Source organism: Bidens hawaiensis, unplaced genomic scaffold, assembly GCF_021521415.1.
Source record: "Bidens hawaiensis isolate Kalapana, Puna unplaced genomic scaffold, B.hawaiensis_p1.1 tig00042282_1, whole genome shotgun sequence".
In the NCBI taxonomy this organism is placed as follows: Eukaryota; Viridiplantae; Streptophyta; class Magnoliopsida; order Asterales; family Asteraceae; genus Bidens; species Bidens hawaiensis.
In genome coordinates, this window is record NW_027497480.1 from 78,008 (window position 1) to 99,797 (window position 21,790).

The following is a 21,790-nucleotide window of genomic DNA, read 5'->3' on the forward strand; positions in this document are numbered from 1 at the left end:
AACAATCCCAAACACACCTTGTAAGGCCCCCGTTACCGGTAGCCCTATTTTGGGGTTGGATTTACTCATAAACGCAGTTCTAAAATCAGAGTTAATTAAAAACTTTCGCGGAATAATAAAATAGTCAACCATCCGATACAGTCATCCATAATTTGTCTTTTAAAACATAACATAAAACATGGTGTCAAAACATCACGACCAATCTTCAGATGCCAGCCTCTTCAGTATTGCCATGTGTCTCCCTCAAGCCAGCTGCCTCAGTCGATTAGCCTGCGTGCATACTAAAAGTCAGCTACGCTGAGTGAGTTCTAGTTAATCAGACAACGTATGATTCATTCTCATATCTACATATGCACCCGAAGGTACATACCTTCCTATTATCTTACATACTTACTTACTTTCATTCTTTCTTTCATATTAACATACATACTTTTATTCATACACATACATTTTAAAGAGCCTTCCGCCCTATAACCTTCGTCGATATTATTAGGGTCGGTTCCCTACATTCGCCGACATTATTAGGGTCGGTTCCCTACATTCGTCGACATTATTAAGGTCGGTTCCCTCGTTCTATCTATACCTTTCGTACCTTCCTATACATTCATAATTAAAACATTCATACGTCCAACCATTATCTATACATCATATATATGTCAATCATATCTTTATACTATCCCTTGACGGCACATGTAATATCCGAAGATCGTTCATGCATCGTCAAGCATTCATTTATACATAAATCATATAAGGCATACACTTACCACTTAAGGTAAGTGTATTAACTAATCACATCGAGTATGCACACAGCCTTGAAAACATAGCAAGGAAATGGGGCTAGAAACTCACCTGGATCCTGTTGCGCTCGCCGTTAATCGTAATCCCCTTCTTTAATTGAGCACGGCTAACTGTTAAATATATATCTTTGTTAATTAACCGTACAATTATTTAAGTTGGTATTTAGTTAACCCAACATCTATCTAAATTGGGCTTGTGTTAGACTTAGGATAATGGGCCAGCTTGTTAACTATCTGGGCCCAACTGGACTCAAACCCAAAACCCAACAGTGGACTAGTCAGTCGAGAACTCTTGGCAGAGAACTCAACACGACTGAGGTCCATGGTCTTGACCGAAATCCAAATTTGACCGAGAACCTCGTTTTCGGCCGAGAACATCATGACCGAGAACCACATGGCCGAAAACCTTTGTTGACTGTCCGGTTGGCCGAGAACCTCAAGGTTTGACCAAGGATCTTCATGGATTCTATCATATAATCCCACCTTGCCCAGCCGATTTGTTCTAGGGCTCAAATCATGACTTTTAACTCTTTTATTATCACTACCCATAATCGTTTTACACCCGTTAGTCCTTCATCAAGATCTAGTTCGTTTTCGGCATAAAGTTTGGACCTTTATAAGTTAAAAACGTTCTAGGCTAGATCTAGGGTTCATCCTTGAGCCGTATACTATCATTATACCATTAGGTTCATTTTAATCATCAAGTTTGCATTTTTATGAAGCATCTAGACCCAATCCACTCTAAGGTCAAGTTTCATAGCAATCCGTTCACAAAAACGTAACCTTTAATCATAAAGAACATACCTTTAGACGTTAATAGGGTCACGGCTAGCTTGTTATGAAGTATTGATCTTGTATCTAGCTTGTATCCCAAGGATCTATCAATAAAAAGGTTTGGTTTTGATCTTGGTTTCTCACTCTAGGTGGCGGCCGAAATTGGAAAGTTGTGTGTGTTTTTGTGGTGTAAAATGGATAAGATGGCTGGAAATGGAAAGATTTAGGGTTTAAGGTGTATTTATACTCCCTTAAGCCCATGGACCTAAGGCCCATATTTCCTTTTTGGTCCATGATTAATCATCTTTAATTAACCTCCTTATCTTTCCCTTTTTACCATTTTACTATTTATCTATTCACTCAAGTAACTTTTTCACTATAAGAAATAATGTAGAATATTATTATTTGAAAATTCGGGATGTTACAAGTCTTCCCTCCTTAAAGAGTTTTCGTCCCCGAAACCTAACTATTACATAAACAGATTAGGGTAAAACTTGCGCATTTCATCCTCAGCTTCCCAAGTGGCATCCGATCCCTTGCGGTGCTTCCATATCACCTCCACTAAGGGTATAACCTTACGACGAAGTTGCTTCTCCTTGCGGTCAACTATCTCTATTGGTTGCTCAATGTAGTTCAACTGTTCATCAACCTCAATGTCCATCAATGGCACGTGCGACGTGTCATCAGCCAAACATTTTCTCAGATGAGAAACATTGAAGGTTGAGTGAATTTGTCTAAAAAAAAGCTTTTAGAAATTTGTAACAAATTTTGAATATTTTTTCATATTTTATGTCAGTTACTTGGTTATGTTTGTTAATATACTTTAAAAACAATTTTCTAACTCGTGTGTTACACGGACATGTGGACTAGTATACTTATAAATAAAGTTTATTTTAAGATAAACCAGGGGACGTAGTGGTGCTATTTATTCGTAAAGTTGCCAATTCTATGAGAAAAAGCCACGTGGACGTAGTGGTTTCGTAAAGTTGCCAATTCTATGAAAATTCAAAATTAAGACGACGACGTCGTATGCGTAGTTACCTATTTATTCACGCCAAATACGTACGCTAGCTACTTATATATATATATAGTCTTGTCTCTCTTTCACATGATAATTATAATTAGAGCTACCTACCTATGGCGTCTTCCACTCTCTTCTTCTTCTTCTTCTTCTATATTTTCACACTCAATGCACTACAACTACTACTACTCATCAGCAGCAGCTCTTCTTCTGCTGCTGCTAGTGAGAAAGAATACGCGCTGACTTTAGACCACTCTAACTTCTCACAACTTGTCTCTAAACACAACTTCATTGTCGTTGAGTTCTATGCTCCCTGGTACTAACTTACCACCTTAATTCACTTTTTTCAATTCTATATTTAGTTACTTCTCGTCTCGTATATATATGTTGATTTGCAGTTTAAACTATTTGAGGCGTTGCATGTGTTTTTATATAGGTCAACTTTTGTTTAATGCTTTGCTTGTTGTTTATGAGAAGAAATTTGTTTCTTTGTGTTTGTGTGTACTTGCATGTGTGTGTTTGGAGTGTATCTTTAACAAAAAAAACTATTGTGAATTGCCAATTCGGTTTTCGGATTTGGAAACCTTTGAATACTTGAATTCGATTCGGTTGAAAGAATTCCTAATTCGGATCAGTTTGGATTTCGGATATGGGAAAATAAAATTCAAATTCAAATCCGAACCGAATATCTGATGGTTTAGACACAGATCTAACTTTGTAAAGTTGTTATGATTTGGGATTTATTTTTTATGATATTAATTTCGGTGCCTTGATTTATTTTAGACGTGGTGGATGCTACTTACATGCATTTATCATATCAGATTTATAAATTCGGTTCTGGCTTTATTATAATACAAATTTAATTGATTATTTAAAAATGTACAAGTGAGTATTATTATATTAACACTCTCCTTTGGTAGTTGTTTTCAGATTTTACAATGTCAAAACAACTATCATAGAAAGTTTGAGTGATACTTACTGTTTGCAGTGGCGGATCCAAGAAAGTTAGCCAGTGGATGCAAAAAAAAGTTCAACTTAGAACTCGTCAATTCAAACTAAAACAAGTCAAACCAAAATGGGTCGGATCAAACCGAAACGCGTCGAGTAAAAAATTACATTAAACAAACTACGTATAAAAATGTAAACAAAATTTCATTAAAAATAAACAAAATACATATTACAATTGACCTCTACGTGATTTCATTTTATGAATAACGATCAATTACAACTTCATTCGTAATACTTAAAAGTGCTTCTTTTTCAGTACTACAAATTACACTATACTCTAACCAATTTCCGTATTTATCATACCAACCCGTGCTGAAATGTTGTTCTGTAGACCCTATCTTTCTATATGGAGGTTGGCAAGGTCCATTAAGCCAATACTTTCTTCGTATCTCGTCTCTTTGATTAGGGTGGTAATCTAAAATTCTTTTTCTATCGACATGATCCCAAGGAAGATTATCTAGATCAACTAAACTGGGTCCGGCCAATGGTGTTTGTCGTTTCAATAACAAAAACCTTTTCATAGTTGTCATAGCTAAAAACTTTTACTGTACAAATAAAATGGATTACAAGATTAAATAGTGTAGAACACTAAAAAAATAACAATAATAATAAACGGTACACTCATACAATGAATAAATTAGAAAGCTAGAAACCAAATAATCATTCACCATAAGACAACAAAGATCACCCTAATCTGTTTGTCTTTTGAATTTCAAGAAAAGGGCATTGTTTTTTTAAACAAAAGATCAAAACCGGTTACCGCCTTGTAGTTGTAGAATTCAAATACGAAAGAAATAAATTAACAAGTGATGAACCATGAATCATGAATGTTTGTTTTAAATTAGAATAAAATCAAGAATTTGGAATTACAATTTATAAAATAAATCTAACCTGAGATGCCACATGTGAAGCCGTCATCAACCTAATTTGTTCGTCTCCCACTATTTCCAAATTTTCAATTAAAGTGGTTGAGTAATTAAATTAATATGAGCTTAATTTTTATTATTCATAACAAAATTACATTTGGGCTTAAAATTTAAAAAGTTAAGTTTGAGGCACTAAAAAAATCATGAATGGGTCACAAAATATTTTTTGGATGGGGCACTAAAATTTTTTTGGACGGGTCATTTGGGTCTTTGGACCTAATATATTACAAATTTATAAAGAAAACTATAGATTTCAGTGGGTGCAAACGCTGCCCCTGACCAAACACTGGATCCGCCCAAACTGTTTGCGTTTCAAGTAGATGGTAGTTGCTATAGGATATATGGTAACAAAAGAAGCATATATAATTTTCAAACTTCACATATAAATTATAATATTTCCATAAATTGTTTTATGAAATAGAATCCATTGTAACAATCTAACATTTGTATATTGTATCCTCTGACATGACAGGTGCGGTCATTGTAAGAATCTTGCCCCAGAGGTAACCAACCTATTGTCAAATTAGCAAGATAAATTGTTTGTTACCAAATGCAGCATTTCAAATAGTAATTAATGTTTTCGCTTTTGTATTGTTATACATGCAGTATGAAAAGGCTGCAGCTGTGTTATCAAGCCATGATCCTCCGGTTACTTTGGCAAAGGTCGACGCCAATGCCGAAGAAAACAAAGGACTCGCAGAACAATTTGGGATACAAGGTTTCCCCACAATCAAGATCTTGAAAAACGGAGGACAAGTCGTTCAAGACTACAAGGGCCCCCGTGAAGCTGATGGTATAGTCGAATATTTAAAGAAACAGGTAGGTCCTGCATCGTTTGAGATCAAAACTCCTGAAGATGCAAGCAGCCTTATAGATGAAAAGAAGGTCATTGTGGTAAGCCTTTTAAACGAACGAACATAAACAAAGACGAGCATGTTCATTTTATAAACGGATGAACATGAACAACATAAACCTGTTTGCTTAACTGTTCTTATTCAATCGTTTGTTCAAGTGAAGTTAAACGAACGGACATAAGCATGCTCCGTTCGTGTTCATTCGGTTCATTTACGACCTACTAACTTTGATATGATTAAGAAGTACATAAATGTTCAATATATTACTGATTGCAGGTAGGAATATTTCCCGCGTTGTCTGGAGAAGAATTTACAAATTTCACCAAGTTAGCCGACAAGCTGCGTTCGGATTATGACTTTTTTCACACCACAAAAGCTGAACTTCTTCCTCACGGGGAATCAACTGTGACCGCCCCAACCGTTAGGTTACTGAAGCCATTTGATGAACTGTCTGTTGATTTCCAGGTGAAATTTGTGATTCCTTTTGAACTTTGGTTATTGGTTTCGTAAAATATGAAGTCTTGTGATCGACTGATCGATCCGTTAACACTTTCTTTGTGAGTTTTCAGCAATTTGATATTGAATCTTTGGAGAAGTTCATTCAAGATTCCAGCATTCCTCTTGTGACTCTCTTTGACCAAAGTCCAACTAATCAACCATTCCTAGTCAAATATTTTGAAAGTGCCAATGCAAAGGTACATGCATGTCCGACTTATTTTATTTTGAGAAAATTGCACAAACTGTATTGCAAGATTGGTCCCCAGATTCTAAAAGTTGCAAACTTTGTCCAAAGTTTTGTGAGAGGGTTGCACGTTTAGTCTCCACCCGTTAATCCCAGTTAGTTTTAATGGAATAGTGATGTCAAGTGCCATTAAGTGAGGCGTATTTGTGTCTTTTCAAATTTGGAACAATTTAAAAGACACAAATACCCCTCATATGAATGGCACTTGACATCACTTTTCTAGTTAAAAACTGAGATTAACGGTAGGGACTAAATGTCTAACAATGTTTGGACTAAGTTTGCAATTTTAAAAATCTGAGGACTAAACTTGCAACATGGTCAAACCACAGGGACCATTTGTGCCATTTTCTCTTTTATTTTCTTCGCGAAGTTTGAAATGTTTTAAAATATTTTTGCATGTTTCTTGTGCCTAGGCTATGCTGTTTTTGGATTTCGGTCACGAACATATTGATGCTTTCAAGTCAAAATACACGGATGTTGCTGGTGCATACAAAGGAAAAGCATTAGATTTTCTTCTTGGTGATGTTAAAGCTAGTCAAGCTGCCTTGCAGGTAAAGATATAGTTATCTTTCATCATTTAAAGTTATATTTATTCTTTCATAATCCTGAACTTACCTAAATGTGCAGTTTTTTGGGCTTAAAGAGGACCAAACGCCTGTTATCATTGTACAAAACAGTGACGGTCTCAAGTTTATCAACTCAAATGTCGAGGTTGATCAAATCGCTCCTTGGATGAAGGACTACGTGGTATACATGATTATAATTTTAAGTACTTTTAAGTATGAGTCATATCAAGCCGAGCTGCTCGTGAGCTACTAGAGATTGGATCGATAAAAAGCTCGAAATGAACTGAGCCTCATATAAAGCTAGTTTAGTTATCAAGCTCAAGCCTTGTATGGGGAGATCATCTGGCTCGTCGAGCCTTAACAAGCCTTGTGTATTTTTAAAGTTTTTAAATTCTATTGGACTGCTATGTATTAATTTCACTCTGCATAGCCGAGCTCGAGCCTAGCTTTGGCTCGTTTAAGGTACTACAAACGAGCTCAAGCCGAGCTTAGGCTCGTTTAAGAGTTTTTTTTTTCAAAATATATTAAAATAATTAGAAATGCATATAAATTAATAAATAAAAAACAAGCCAAATTCGAGCCTGAAAAAACGATTAACGAACCAATCTCAAGCTTTAGAAAAATAGCTTGAAACAAGCCAAGCTCAAGTATGGCGAGCTCATCCCGGCTCGTTTACACCCCTAATATATGACTTTGATCATTTGAATTCTGTAAATAACTAATGTATTAATTTCATACAAACTAGGATGGAAAAGTGAAGCCATTTATAAAGTCGGAACCTATTCCAGAAACGAACAATGAGCCCGTCAAGGTGGTGGTTGCTGACAGCCTTAAAGATATGGTTTTGGACTCCAAAAAGAACAGTAAGACTTTGTATTTTATCAATATTTTACTTTGATTATTCATAATTTCCTAAGATTATAATAGTTTATTTTTTACACAGTTCTACTAGAGTTCTATGCACCATGGTGTGGCCACTGCAAGAAACTGGCTCCAGTCTTAGACGAAGTTGCGGTCTCATTTGAAAATGATGACGCTGTCATGATTGCAAAACTCGTAAGTTCCCACTTATAATAATATATTTGTTTCATAATAATAACGATTTGTGTGTATCAGGATGGATCAAACAATGACACTCCAGGTGACATGTTTGAGGTTCAAGGGTACCCGACTTTATACTTCAAATCTTCAAGTGGGAAAGTGGTCGCGTATGAAGGGAATAAGTCGAAGGAGGATATTATTGACTTCATCCAAAAGCATCGTGAGGAGGAGACCATAACCGCAACTGTAACCAATGCTGAACCAGGCAGAGACGAGCTATGAAGGGTCGTCTGTCAGGTTTTAGTTTCGTGTACTCTTTTAAGTTAAGTTTTGGATTTTGTCTTCGTATCGCTTGTACCATATCGAACCGAGATTTTAAAATAATTTGTTATGATTTGATTTCCATTCTTTCTGTTGTAGTCTATATATTCTTGATTGTAACTCTTATAATTCATTCAATAACAATTACCAATTACAATCTCCTCTTGATATGGTATCAAGAGCCAGAATCAACTCCTAAACTTTTCCCTAACCCTAATCGGCATTCATCTGCTTCTCCTCAAATTTTCCAGCCGACGCAATCTCCGGCCTAATTCCCTGCTTCAATGGCGGCTATTCTTAATTTTTCTCACCAAGAGAAGACAAGCCACAATTCCCACAAATTTCCCTTCACTCTCAAACCCACAAATTAGGGCTACTGGCGCTCCATGCTTGAATCGTTTCTCACATCTCATAACCTATTTGGTTATATTGATGGTACCGTCTCCTGTCCAGATCAAAAAGTAAAGATCAAAAAGTACAAGCTGGCGAGGCTACAACGGACAATCCCAGCTATACTCCTTGGATTTCGAATGACGCCCATATTCGAACTCTCCTTATCTCAACCGTCTCTGAAGAATCATACCAACACATTCAAGGGAAAACCTCCCGTGACGTCTGGCAGTCTCTAGAACGGGCCTATGCGCCTAGCACCGCCTCACACGAATTTTTTCTCAAGAGCCAACTCCTTCGCATCACCATGAAGGGTGATGAAAAACCAATTGACTACCTATGCAGGACTCAAGAATATGCCACTGCACTCGCTAACATTGGAAAACTGGTTCTGGACAGCGATCTCGTTATGCACACTCTTGCGGGGCTTCGTGAAGAATACAACGCCTTAAAAGGCAACGTGCTAGGAAGAAACCCTCCCATCTCGTTCAATGAGATCTACTCCCTGCAGTCCGACCATGACTATACAGTCAATAAAACTTTCAGCCCTAATCCCTCGGCCTTTCTAGCCACGACTCAATCACCCAGCCAGCCCTCGGCTGTCCCAAACCCCCAAAACCTGGAACAGTTGCAACATCAGCTTCAAAACCTTCAACTAGCTGCTTCTCAACTAAGCTATCAACTGCAGCCCAACCCCTCACAACCTCAGGCCTATTTTAGATCTCGATCCTCCAATAATAACCGAAACTGGCCGACACAATAGGGGTCGGGGGTAATTCTCGTGGTTCTTTCAATCCACGCTCTAGAGACAATGGTGGCACAAGGCAGTTCTCTTGGGCTTCAACTCAAAACACCGTCTATGGCCATTGCAATCGGTGTGAATAGCCCATTTACCATCTCAGTGTCCGAATCAACTCACTCAACAGTCACAGTCTGCTCCTCAGGCCAACTTCACTGCTTTTTCAGATGTTGCTTCTTCTTCCGGAAGTGCTTGGAAACCCGACACTGGTGCCCCAAACTTAAACAAAATCTTTTATCTGTTCAAAATTTTGCCTTGACAATGATGTCTTTTTTGAATTTCATTCATCTTATTTTCTTGTGAAGGACGAGTCTACCCGAACTACCCTCCTCACGGGCCCCAGTGAGCAAGGCTTGTACTCTATCCGCCTTCCTCAACTCAAGAATCTACCCAAGGTTGCTTTTACTTCTGTCAAGGCTTCATCGGATGTTTGGCACCAACGCTTAGGACATCCACATGCTCAAGTTTTTAATTCCATTGTTTCCCATTGTTCTTTACCAGTTTCTAATAAATTGTTAAAACAATTATGTTCTTCTTGTCAAATGGGCAAGTCATCTAAATTACACTTATCTGAATCAAATTTTCGTAGTAATAATATTTTGGATCTTATATATTGTGATGTTCGGGGCCCTACCCCGTCACCATCTATTGACGGTCACCGTTACTTCTTGTTATGTGTTGACCATCATACTCATTACATGTGGCTTTACCCCTTATCTCAAAAATCTGATGTCTATGCCATCTTGACCAATTCATCACAATGGTTGAACGCCAGTTCAACACAAAATTAAATGCATCCAATCGGATTGGCGTGGTGAGTTTCGTCCACTTGCTACTCTCTGCCGCAACCTTCGGATTCTTCACCGTCGTTCTTGTCCTCACACAAGTGAGCAGAACGGTTTTGTGGAACGTAGACATCGACATGTTGTTGAAACGGGTCTTTCTCTCATGGCCCAGTCTCACCTCCCTCAACGGTTTTGGCATTTTGCTTTTGAAACCGCGGTCTATCTAATTAACCGCCTTCCCTCCCGTGTGTCCTCAAACAATCTCCGTTTGAGCACACTTATGGCCGGAAACCAGATTACTCCTTCCTATGGGTGTTTGGTTCTCAGTGTTTCCCATATCTTCGTCCCTACAACCACCACAAAATCGAATTTCGTTCCACGCCTTGCGTGTTTCTCGGCTATAGCCCTTCCCGTCACGGCAATCGGTGTTTCGATCCTCTCACCGAGTGCATTTATATTGCTCGCCATGTTCGTTTTAACGAACAACTCTTTCCATATGCTCCATCGCCTAAGTCACCCTCACCACCACCCTCTTCCCCTTTTGTTTCCATCTACCCTAACCCACCTCCTAGTTTTGGTTTCCGACCGATCCCATCACTCCACCACAATCTACACCCAACAGCCCCTCTCCTACACCCTCGCCCCAACCCGTCTCCAACAACACCACCACTGACCCACCCACAGCCCAATCCACCTCCACATCTGCTCACTCTCCCACACCCACGGCCCAATTCACCCCAATCCTCGGCTGCCCCAAGCAGCCATTCTTCTCCAGCAGCCAACCGTCCCGGCCTGCACATCTTCGGCAGCAACCAAAACAACCGGATCGGTACAATCCGGCTGCATACACCGCTACCACCTCGTCTCTCCCTATCGAACCTCCTACCTTTACCATTGCCAACAAGTACCCTGAATGGAACCATGCTATGTCCGAAGAATTGGACGCGCTCTATAAGAATGGTACATGGACTATTGTTCCACCCCCAAATTCCAATGTAGTTGATTGCAAATGGGTTTACAGGTTAAAAACTGATGAAAATGGAAAAATCAGCAGGTACAAGGCACGCTTGGTTGCAAAGGGTTTTCATCAACAACATGGGGTTGATTATCATGAAACTTTCAGCCCCGTTATAAAACCGGTCACCATTCGGACAATTTTGTCCCTGGCAGTTACAAACCGGTGGCCCTTACGGCAGTTGGATATTCAGACGACATTCTTACATGGTACTCTGGAAGAAACAGTTTACATGCGGCAACCGCCAGGCTTTATTGACCCCAACAAACCAGACCATGTATGTTTGCTCCATAAAGCCCTTTATGGCCTTAAACAGGCACCTCGTGCTTGGTTCAACAAACTGTCTACCGTCCTTCTTTAGCTGGGGTTTCATGGGTCCAAAACGGATCCTTCATTGTTCATTATTAACTCCTTGGGCTTACTTGTTTACCTTCTAGTCTATGTTGATGATATTATTATCACGGGGAATGACTCGAATGCCGTCTCCAACATAATTGAGCGCCTTGACTCACTTTTTGCTCTAAAAGACTTGGGTCAATTGCATTATTTTCTTGGAGTAGAGGTCATCCACAAGAATTCGGATCTTGTCTTGTCATAACGAAAGTATATTAATGACATTTTGCACCGTGCCGGTTTGACAGATTGCAAACCCATATCCACTCCCATGAGCACTTCTCATGTGCTCCTTCTTGATGATAGCCCTTTACTTGATGACCCTTCTCGTTACAGACAAATTGTCGGAGCTCTTCAATATGCCACTCTTTCTCGACCTGACATTGCTTTTGTTGTCAATCGGGTTTGTCAGTTCATGCATGCTCCTATGGATAATCACTGGTCCGCTGTCAAACGTATACTACGCTACTTGAATGGCACTATCAACATGGGCCTTTGGATTCGTCACAACACAGGGTATCAATTGCAGGCCTTCTCTGACTCTCATTGGCAAGCTGAACTACGGGCCTTTTCCGACTCTAATTGGGCAGGCTGCCCAATTGACCGTCGCTCCACGAGGGGATTTGCCATCTATCTAGGCTCTAATCTTGTCTCTTGGCGGCTAAAAAGCAAAAAAACGGTCTCTCGCTCTTCAACTGAATCGGAATATAAAGCCATCGGTGACACTGTTGCAGAACTGATTTGGCTAAAATCACTCCTTCAAGAACTTGGTTTGGACAGTGGAGCTCCCACTCTTTGGTGCGACAATCTTGGTGCTGCTTATCTCACTGCAAATCCAGTTTTTCATGCCCGCACCAAACATGTGGAAGTCGATTACAATTTTGTTCGCGAACAGGTCTCACAGGACAATCTTAACGTAAAGTTTATCTCAACAATGGAACAAATTGCTGACATCTTCACCAAGCCACTGCCCTCACAAAAGTTTGATTTCTTACGGTCCAAGTTACAGATTGCTGAACGCCCTGAACTTGCGGGGGAATATCGAACCGAGATTTTAGAATAGTTTGTTATGATTTGATTTCCATAGTTATCTTTGGTTTCCATAGTTATCTCTTTCTATTGTAGTCTATATATTCTTGATTGTAACTCTTATAATTCATTCAATAACAATTACCAATTACAATCTCCTGTTGATATACCATCAATCGCTTCCACTGCCATCGTGTTGTTTAGAAGTTTTGTAGTGCATGAGATGAATAAATGTTTGGCTAGAATGAATGAATGAAGATAAATAAATTTGAAGCTCAAACGCCTTTGAATGTTTAATAGCATTTGCAGTCGAGATCTGTTTGCAGACGCCATTAAGCTTTACCATAGGATGAACATGTTTCACCGACCGATACCAACCAAACATCATCATCGGAACCAGCACCTGTATTCGTTTTCCTTGTTTTTGGTTAATTACCCTTTGGTCATTTGGTTTCAACACTTTTCAATGATACTGGTACTGAAAGGACAAAATCAGTACGGTATTCGGTTTATACCTTCCTTGGTTACTTTTCGGATCCATAAGGTCAAACAGGCTCAAAAGAAAGTATTAAAAAAACCCAAACAACCTTTTCCATTAACAGAAAAAAATAACAACTCAGTTTGAAACATTGTACATAATATTATTTTAATAAATAAAAACACACTTTGGAGTTTTGATTCATCACTAAAAATACTTCCTTTTAATTAAATTTAAAATAAAATAGTTAAATATAGAGGGTAAATTGTGAAATAAGTTAAGTAATTATTATACATGATTTTGGCCTAATACATAGCTATTGGTCATGCAACATGCAAACCAGTGGCCAGGTTATGAGTTCCAGCAGAACTCACAGCCTTGATATCCCTCTTCTTCCCCCACTCCATGTAACCGCGGCCGCGATCAAGAAATACACGGGGTGTGAGTATCGAAATAACCGCCTTTAATGTCTCCAATCTCAATCATCCGCCATGTGCAGCAGCTCCTCCATACTTTCCTTTGCAATGCGTCTATTTGTTCCATCTGACTTGACGCAGGTGTATTCCTGACTTGGAATACAGCAAATCCATAAAAACAAACGCGTCCTCCAACATGGACATCGTGTCCAGTCTCTCCCACTTGGATTTTGTCTGGTAATACAATTCGTAGTGGGATCAAAACTTCTTCTTCGTCCTTGCTGTTTTCGTTGTGATTGTTAGCGGCTGATACGAGTTCTGCTCGCGGAGCCAGCGCTCCAAGAATTTACGGAAGGTTTCACGGGGAGGTTTATCAGCATTACACATTGTTTGCGCCATGATATGATCAATGGTGTATTGTGTTAGGCAAAGGTGAATAAATAGAGAGTGCAAGTTAAGTTGGAATGAACTGAAAGAGTTGGATTTTGTATTTCATTTGTGGGCTGCAACTTCAACACATGGGGATAATATAAAAATGTTTTAAATCTTACACATTACAGGTTTTGCTCCTGTACTTTTTGTATATTGTGTTTTCGGTTTTCATTTTGTTTTTTTTAGATAGAAATGGTTTAGAAACGACATCACTGTCATATAGCTTATGTGTTTTTAGAAAAGAAAAATTCGAAAGATATCATTGCAGCGCATGTAACACAAGAGGCACCCGCAGCATCCTTTAAAGACATCTAAGGCTAGGGACCTGAAAAGAGGCGATCTAACTCAGGGCCGTCCAAGAAACACTAAAACTTTTACGAACCAGAGCAAGTAAAAAAATGGATTTGAACCAAAAACCTTTGGTTTTATACACTGTTTCCATCGCACAAAAGAGACATTTTGTAATTGTAAACTTTAGTTTTGAAGAACAAAATGTACCCCCCACCCCCCGGTGTAGAGATTGTGGCATGGTGATGCAACGTGATGATAAAATTGGAAGTCAAACACGTTGATTCTGCAAATACCCGTGTGATTCTTCCCCGAACTTCCAGAAAAGACGTAGATCGTAAATAAGATAAATAATTGAACTTGTTGATTCACACGTATACCAGGATCAATTCTTTCAACTATCGTTGATTCACAAAGAATACCGATAATTAGGTCATTCACACACTAACACACAATGTGATAGAGAGCAAATGATTTTCTTTTTTTCACATACTCCAAAACCTGATTTTTTACATTACAAAATCTCAAGTATTTAAAAGAAACAGAATACCATTGGGCTTCTAATGATTAAACCAAAAGATATAAAATATTAATTTTAAACTCTTGTAATTCCATAACTCATTTCGTCATTATTTGGTAAACGTTTGATCTCCCCACATCATTCTCTCCACCTTTGAAAAAACTCGCCCTCGAGTTTTTGTCTTTGAACCGTAGCCACCTGGGTCAAAGGACCATCCATCCGATTCCGACTTATAGTTATGATGATCTGCTCAAATAGTTCAACTTTACTAATCATCTTGTCCGACTCTAGGCTTGTACTACATGGGTCAAAGGGAGCATCAATATGCTTTCTATTTTCTACAAGTTAATGTGATCTTTATAATATTTCTTTGCTTGCATATTTAATAATTTACCCCATTATATCTTGTGCGATTTTAAGATATAATTGATTGACTTCTAACCTTAGAGTGTTGTCTGTGAAACTTGCATACAAATCTTCATAAATGACATTGCTAACCATATTAATATTAGCATTTGGCAAAAATCTCTTCCAGTGAATTTTTTCTTCTTGAGTAATATCCACGCCACCTATCACATTAGGAAAGTCAACCTTTTTTAAAGAAATAATATTCCCTTTCTTTTGAATAGCCAATATTATTTTCTCAATTAGCACGTATAATACCAAATTCTCTTTAAATGAAGGAATTTCCAAACAACTATTGGTATTCCCATCAACATTGTCATTCCCATCAAAAGCCGCCATACCACCAACATCAGGCACCGGAGGTCGACCACCACCTTTTTCAAAATTATGAACACTAGAAATCAATTCATCAACATATTCCGTGTTCACAATGCCATCCTTGCATAATCGGACACGTCTTCAGTCAAAGACTTCCCGTTAAATTGCACCGTTTCATTGTAACCACATGTGCGAGACCTCCAACAATACCAATCCTCATATTTATCATCAAAATTTGAGACTACAAGGGCCCCCGTGAAGCTGATGGTATAGTCGAATACTTAAAGAAACAAGTCGGTCCTGCATCGTTTGAGATCAAAACTCCCGAAAATGCAAGTAGCCTTATAGATGAAAAGAAGGTCATTGTGGTAAGACTTTTAAACGAACGAACATAAACAAAGACGAACATGTTCATTTTATAAACGGATGAACATGAACAACATGAACTTGTTTGCTTAACTGTTCTTATTCAATCGATGTTCAATTGACGTTAAACGAACGGACATAAACATGCTCCGTTCGTGTTCATTCGATTAGTTTACAACCTACTAACTTTGATATGATTAAGAAGTCCATAAGTGTTCAATATATTGCTGATTAAATGTAGGAATATTTCCCGCATTGTCTGGAGAAGAATTTACAAATTTCACCACGTTAGCCGACAAGCTGCGCTTGGATCTGAGATCCAACGTTTACCAAATAATGACGGCATGAGTTATGGAATTTCAAGAGTTTAAAATTAATATTTTATGTCTTTTGGTTTAATCATTAGAAGCCCAATGGTATTCTGTTTCTTTTAAATACTAGAGATTTTGTAATGTAAAAATTAGGTTTTGGAATATATGAAAAAAAGAAAATCATTTTCTGTCTATCACAGTGTGTGTTAGTGTGTGAGGGACTTAATTATCGGTATTCTTTATGAATCAACGATAGTTGGAAGAATTGATACTGGTATTCGTGTGAATCAACAGGTTCAATTATTTATCTTATTTACGATCTACGTCTTTTCTGAAGTTCGGGGAAGAATCACATGGGTATTTGCAGAATCAACGTGTTTGACTTCCAATTTTACCATCACGCTGCATCACCTGAGCAATAGCCCACATCGCGTCCTCCTCAGCTGATGTGTCTGCCATGTACGTCAAGTTGTGCCGAATAAGGAAGAGGAGCGGTGGAGATGGAAGCGGTGAGCGGTGATGGTAGTGGCCCCCGTACCCTTGATGTGGTAAGCAACTAGCAACGGTGGTGGTGCACCACACTCCCCAGTCTAAGGATGCTTCATAGTTGACTTTATTCTTTTCTTATATTGGCCTTATGAAGCATAATTTTTATCATTTGCGATAGATATATGGTTTGTATATATACCTTATTAGACCATAATAATAATTCCACTATGAAAGAGAGTTTACCGAGGGTATATGTTATTAAGGGCTAGTATAAAGTATATAAAATCAATTATAGTATGAAAATGTATTTAGAATGTGATCCTACTAAAATGTAAGAGCCGTTGTATGGTATGCAAACACATGAGTGACGTGTCTATGGTATTATTCCAAATTGTCGTGACAGTCCTGGACATTCTACGAATTTTATAATGGAGAAAATGGTATGTAAAGGGTCATTTGAACGTATTTAAACATATGCTATGTTTACATATGAATTCTTGTGTCGTTACATTTCATTTAGGATTAGGAATTATAAGTTATTCGAACAAGTGGTGGTAAACAGGCAAAGTTCTGAACTTAAATTGTGTTATTGAAAGAAGTATGAAACATGAAGGATTGAAAATGTAAACTCTTGTCAGTTGCATGAAACTTAACGTAGAAGAGTTAAAACAAAAATACATTTAAAACCCAATCCATTAATATATTTTACATCAAGTATTATATAACACAAATAAAAATATTGTCGGTCAAAATTAAACAAGAAAGACTTGAAAAATCAAACTAGGACACTTATAATAGAACGGAGGGAGTATTAAATTACATATTTTATATATTTAATAATTAATAATAACAATAATAATTATACAAACAATACATATTTATAAGTTTACAATTTCAACTGAAATTGTGCTATCAGTGGTTGTACTTTTAGTAGTTGTAGCCCACTATCTCTGTTCTTAAGTTTGTTTATACATCAGACTTATCTTCTTGATCTATTTCATAATATAACACGTGTTTCTCTTTTCTTCCATCCGTCACACCTCCTCATTAACCCTTAGTTCCTGTTGCTGTAAAACTTCATCCCTGCATGCACTTTTGTTGTCTTCCTGTTGCGATCGAGACTCATGGAACTTTCTATTTCTTTTCTTTATCGTTGTTTCAAACGCATATTTTGTGCTATGTCGTCTCTTACTTGGTTTGCATCGCTATGGATTTATCCAGTTTTTGGTTGATTTACGTTTAGGACTTGGGTTTATTTTGATTTCGTTGTGGTTATTTTAGTTTAGAGATTTTGTGATTTGATTCCTTCGGCTAAAATTAATTTTCAAAATACAGGTTTTTCTATTATGTTATTTTAGACCTAACCTTATAAGTACTTTTCTTGGTTTGTGAGTTTGAGTTCTTCATGTGTTAACCGTGGAAGTGGTTTCAAATAGGTATAGCTATATGTTGAGTCAAGTTTTCGTGGTTCACACGCGCACGTATATAAAGTGTTTGATCCTGTTTGTAGATACATAATGTCGGATTTTGTTTAATTGTGTGGTACTTTGGTTTCTTTTTTAATGCAGAACCTATTAAAAACGATAGTAAAACCAAAACCATGGAAGCGTTCTTAACCAATTATCATGGAGCAGCTTAAACGCATGTGTGACAAGTTTGTGAGACTGCTACATAATATGGTGGCCGAAAGGGTGGGTCTCATGATTTCTCTGACCCATGTTCTAGGTCACCGAAAAAAATTACAAGTCGAAAGAACATTATAGAAAATTACTTTAGGAGCCTTTAAATGGCCGGTTGGATTAGTTTATTTTGTGATTTAGATTTTAAAAAGTCAACTGCATCCATTTTTAAGGAAACAGGTTAATTGACTTTAGGAGCCTTTAAGTAGTCAACCGTATGTATTTCCTCAACAGAAATTTGATTTGTTGTTTCTACTCAACTTTGTTACCAGTCAACGAGCACTTTCTTTAAGTAAGTCTGAAAGAAAATAGTTTTGACCTACATACTTTTATATATGGTCTACAAGGTGATCACACTTTTGAGTCAATTATCACAGTTCGATCTTGCTACAATGTGACAATTCAATCAAGAAGATCAGTGTCGGTCGCATGAAGCTTCAACAAAAATCGGCCTGAAGGCCATATTCAAACCCTTATATGATGATACCATTCCAAAATGCTACTATGAATTTGCCAATCATGAGCTACTAAAAAAACGCCTGGGATCATGGGAAATACTCACTCACAGGTAACCATCAACATTACAAAAAACACTTTTAAAAAAAATAGTTCTTGTTGCCTACTAACGAAATCGGTTGTCTACCATAGGCTCATTAGAACTATGGTGTAAATATGTATGCTTGAAGATGTGTTTTCATAGGTATACATCTAACTGGTAAATATTTTTGTTCTCTAGTTTCGACAAGAACACTTATGGAAGACAAAAAGTCCTTGCATATACTTTGTAATCCCAAAAAGAAAAAGGGTAATTTGGGTCCTTACCAAACCTGCATATATTTTTGTATTGTAATTTACACCGTCTGAAATTTAAATTTAGTTAAGCAAATCTATGTAACTACAACACATAAATTTTAATTATATACTCCACCTACACACATGGGCTAATGGGCATTATGTAAGATGTCTAGACGATAATTTCTTCATAAGCAACCGACTTCATATGCAACCAATAAAGAAAAAGAATATGTTAACCTTCATAGCAAATTAAAACAAATAACTTACATTGACCCCTGTGCTACCCCGTCGCAACGCGGCGGGTGAACCAACTAGTTGTTAAATAATAATAAGAGAAAATTCACAGAAGAGCCCTCTTTAGTAGAGAGAAAAGATAAAATAATCTTAAATTCTTAAATATTCCTAAAATAGTTCATTATATTTGGACTGAGGGGACGTATAGGGAAAAGATCCGACGAGATTTTTAAGCAAATAAATTTTTGACACGCGTAAAGATTCTAAAAATCCGACCATATTTTTGAAAATATTGAGTGACCCGTCCATGTTTCTGACTAAAACTTCTTATAATAAAACAGTATTGTCTGACAGTTTAATAATGTTTTCTACCAGATCACTACAAATTCTAAAAACATGGAAATTTGTGTCTTTAAACTCAGTCTTCCAAGACGCATTTGTGGTGAATTTGTACCAAGGAGACGAGCTATTGGTTTATTTCTTATGAGTTGAAATTTGTTCCTCACTGACAAGATTAATTTTTCTTCTGTCCACACTGACAAGATTTTAGTTAATTCTGTCTACTCCGACATGATCGTCCAATGAATATAACTTTCATTATTTTTCATCTTTGTATATATGTTTCATCTTCTTCTTCCTCCTTCATACATTTATAAACCTTCATACATTGATAAACCTTCATCTTCCATGGAATTTGATAATGTTGTTGTTTGTTATGGTGGTAAATGGTAAACCAGTAATGAGAACAAGTGTTTGTTATGTTGTTGTTTCCATGGAATATGGTTCAAGAACAAGTGTAATGAGATGATTGTGGGAGAGAATGTGGATGATTGAGGAAGATGAGATTCTACATATATTATAAGTTATGGACGGGCCCAGAAGATATAAACCAAAATCTTGTCTTCTTGGTACAAATTCATCACAAATGTGTCTTGAAAGACAGAGTTGAAAGACACATCTTTCTATGTGTTTAGAATTGATCATAGAAAACCTAAAAAAACCGTCTGGCAGTACAGCTTTTGAGAATAAGATTTAGTGAGAAATATGGGTGGGGTCCTTCAATATTTTCAAAATTATGGTCTCCTTGGTACAAATTCACCACAAATACGTTTTTGAATATTAAGTTTAAATGTATAATTTTCCATTATTAAACCGTCGGACAAGACTGTTTTATTAAAAGAAGATTTAGTGAGAAATATGAGCTAGTCCCTCAATATTTTCAAAAATATGGTCTGATTTTCAAAAATCTTTAAACATGTGAAGAAGGATATTGGCTTAAAAATCTCGTCGGATCTTTTCCTTGTACGTCGCCTAAGTCCAAATTTGATGAGTTATTTTGGGAATATTTGAGGATTTAGGGTCATTTTATTTTTCTCTCAAAAAAGGCTATTATGGGAATTTTCTGTAATAATAATATAAAGTATATAATAATAATAATAATAAAATAATAATATAAATTAAACAAGTACGAGTTGTTATTACTTTTAGGATATAAAGAATGTTTTCAAATTTACCCGTAGTGGGGGATTGATTTGGGCGAAATGGGGCGAATTGGGGCTACAACACCGCCCCCTGGGCGATTTTGAGGGCGAAATGTGGGGGGCTACAAATTTTTGTCGGGCGATAATGTGTTTGTGTGCAGTGTGTGTGTGTATATATATATATTAAATATTATTATTATATATGTTTGTGTGTAATATATATATATATATATATATATATATATATATATATATATATATACGCACACACACAATTTATATATATATATATATATATATATATATATATATATATATATATATATATATATATATATATATATATATATAGCCTACAACAACATTAGATGTCACACCCCGGCTAAAGCGGAATACGTCCGAGTGTGACGTACAGATTGCTTAAAACACATGTGACACTATTAAGTGACAATAATATCATTAATTAATCTAAACATCATGTACACAAGTTTGTAACAAGAAATACAATGAAAAATACAAGAACAATTAACAACTTGTCTATTTATTAAAATAACCTAAGTTCTAGTGTCCTCGTCACGGCAACATTCTCTAAATAAGGTACCTGTAGCATATATATAAAATAATGTCAACTAAATGAATAGTTGGTGAGTTCACACAAGTTTTGATATAAGTACATAAAAATCTACAATTCCATGAACAAGTGTAAATGAGCAAACAAAGTCCTTTCCAATTGGGATTGTGCACCAATGTACTCGGATAATAGCGCAAGTAAGTGTCTTTTCCGTTGGTAACAACCAACGTACTCTGATCGGGGGTTCCTATACCACTCATAACATCGAGGTCCTGAGTGCATAGGGGCGCGTATGATCATACTTAATGAGGAAACTATGAGCACGTAATCTTTGAGCAAGTAAGCAAATAAACACGCAAGTCTATGTTACGAATTGTAGTTTGTAAATAATGAATAAACGAAATTGTAATTTGGATAGGATATATATGCTACCCCCAAAAGTAAAAGCGTTAAAAGGGGTGTGAGAAACTCACCTTGAAGTTGAAGACAAACTTGAAATAAAACCGAAAGTGCGTAAATGAAAACGAAGAAATAGGAGTCTTTGGT

General features: G+C 37.0%; 1 protein-coding gene across 1 annotated transcript; it reads left to right on the forward strand.

The window, feature by feature from the left end:
- Positions 1 to 2,708: 2,708 nt before the first annotated feature.
- On the forward strand, positions 2,709 to 8,084 carry LOC143593499 (protein disulfide-isomerase-like). Its single transcript, XM_077073115.1, has 10 exons — positions 2,709 to 2,908; positions 4,999 to 5,029; positions 5,133 to 5,420; positions 5,657 to 5,845; positions 5,950 to 6,075; positions 6,536 to 6,673; positions 6,750 to 6,869; positions 7,434 to 7,551; positions 7,632 to 7,744; positions 7,805 to 8,084. Exons 1-10 carry the CDS (start codon positions 2,709 to 2,711, stop codon positions 8,009 to 8,011), a joined length of 1,530 nt encoding a protein of 509 aa, XP_076929230.1. The 3' UTR covers positions 8,012 to 8,084.
- Positions 8,085 to 21,790: the final 13,706 nt, after the last annotated feature.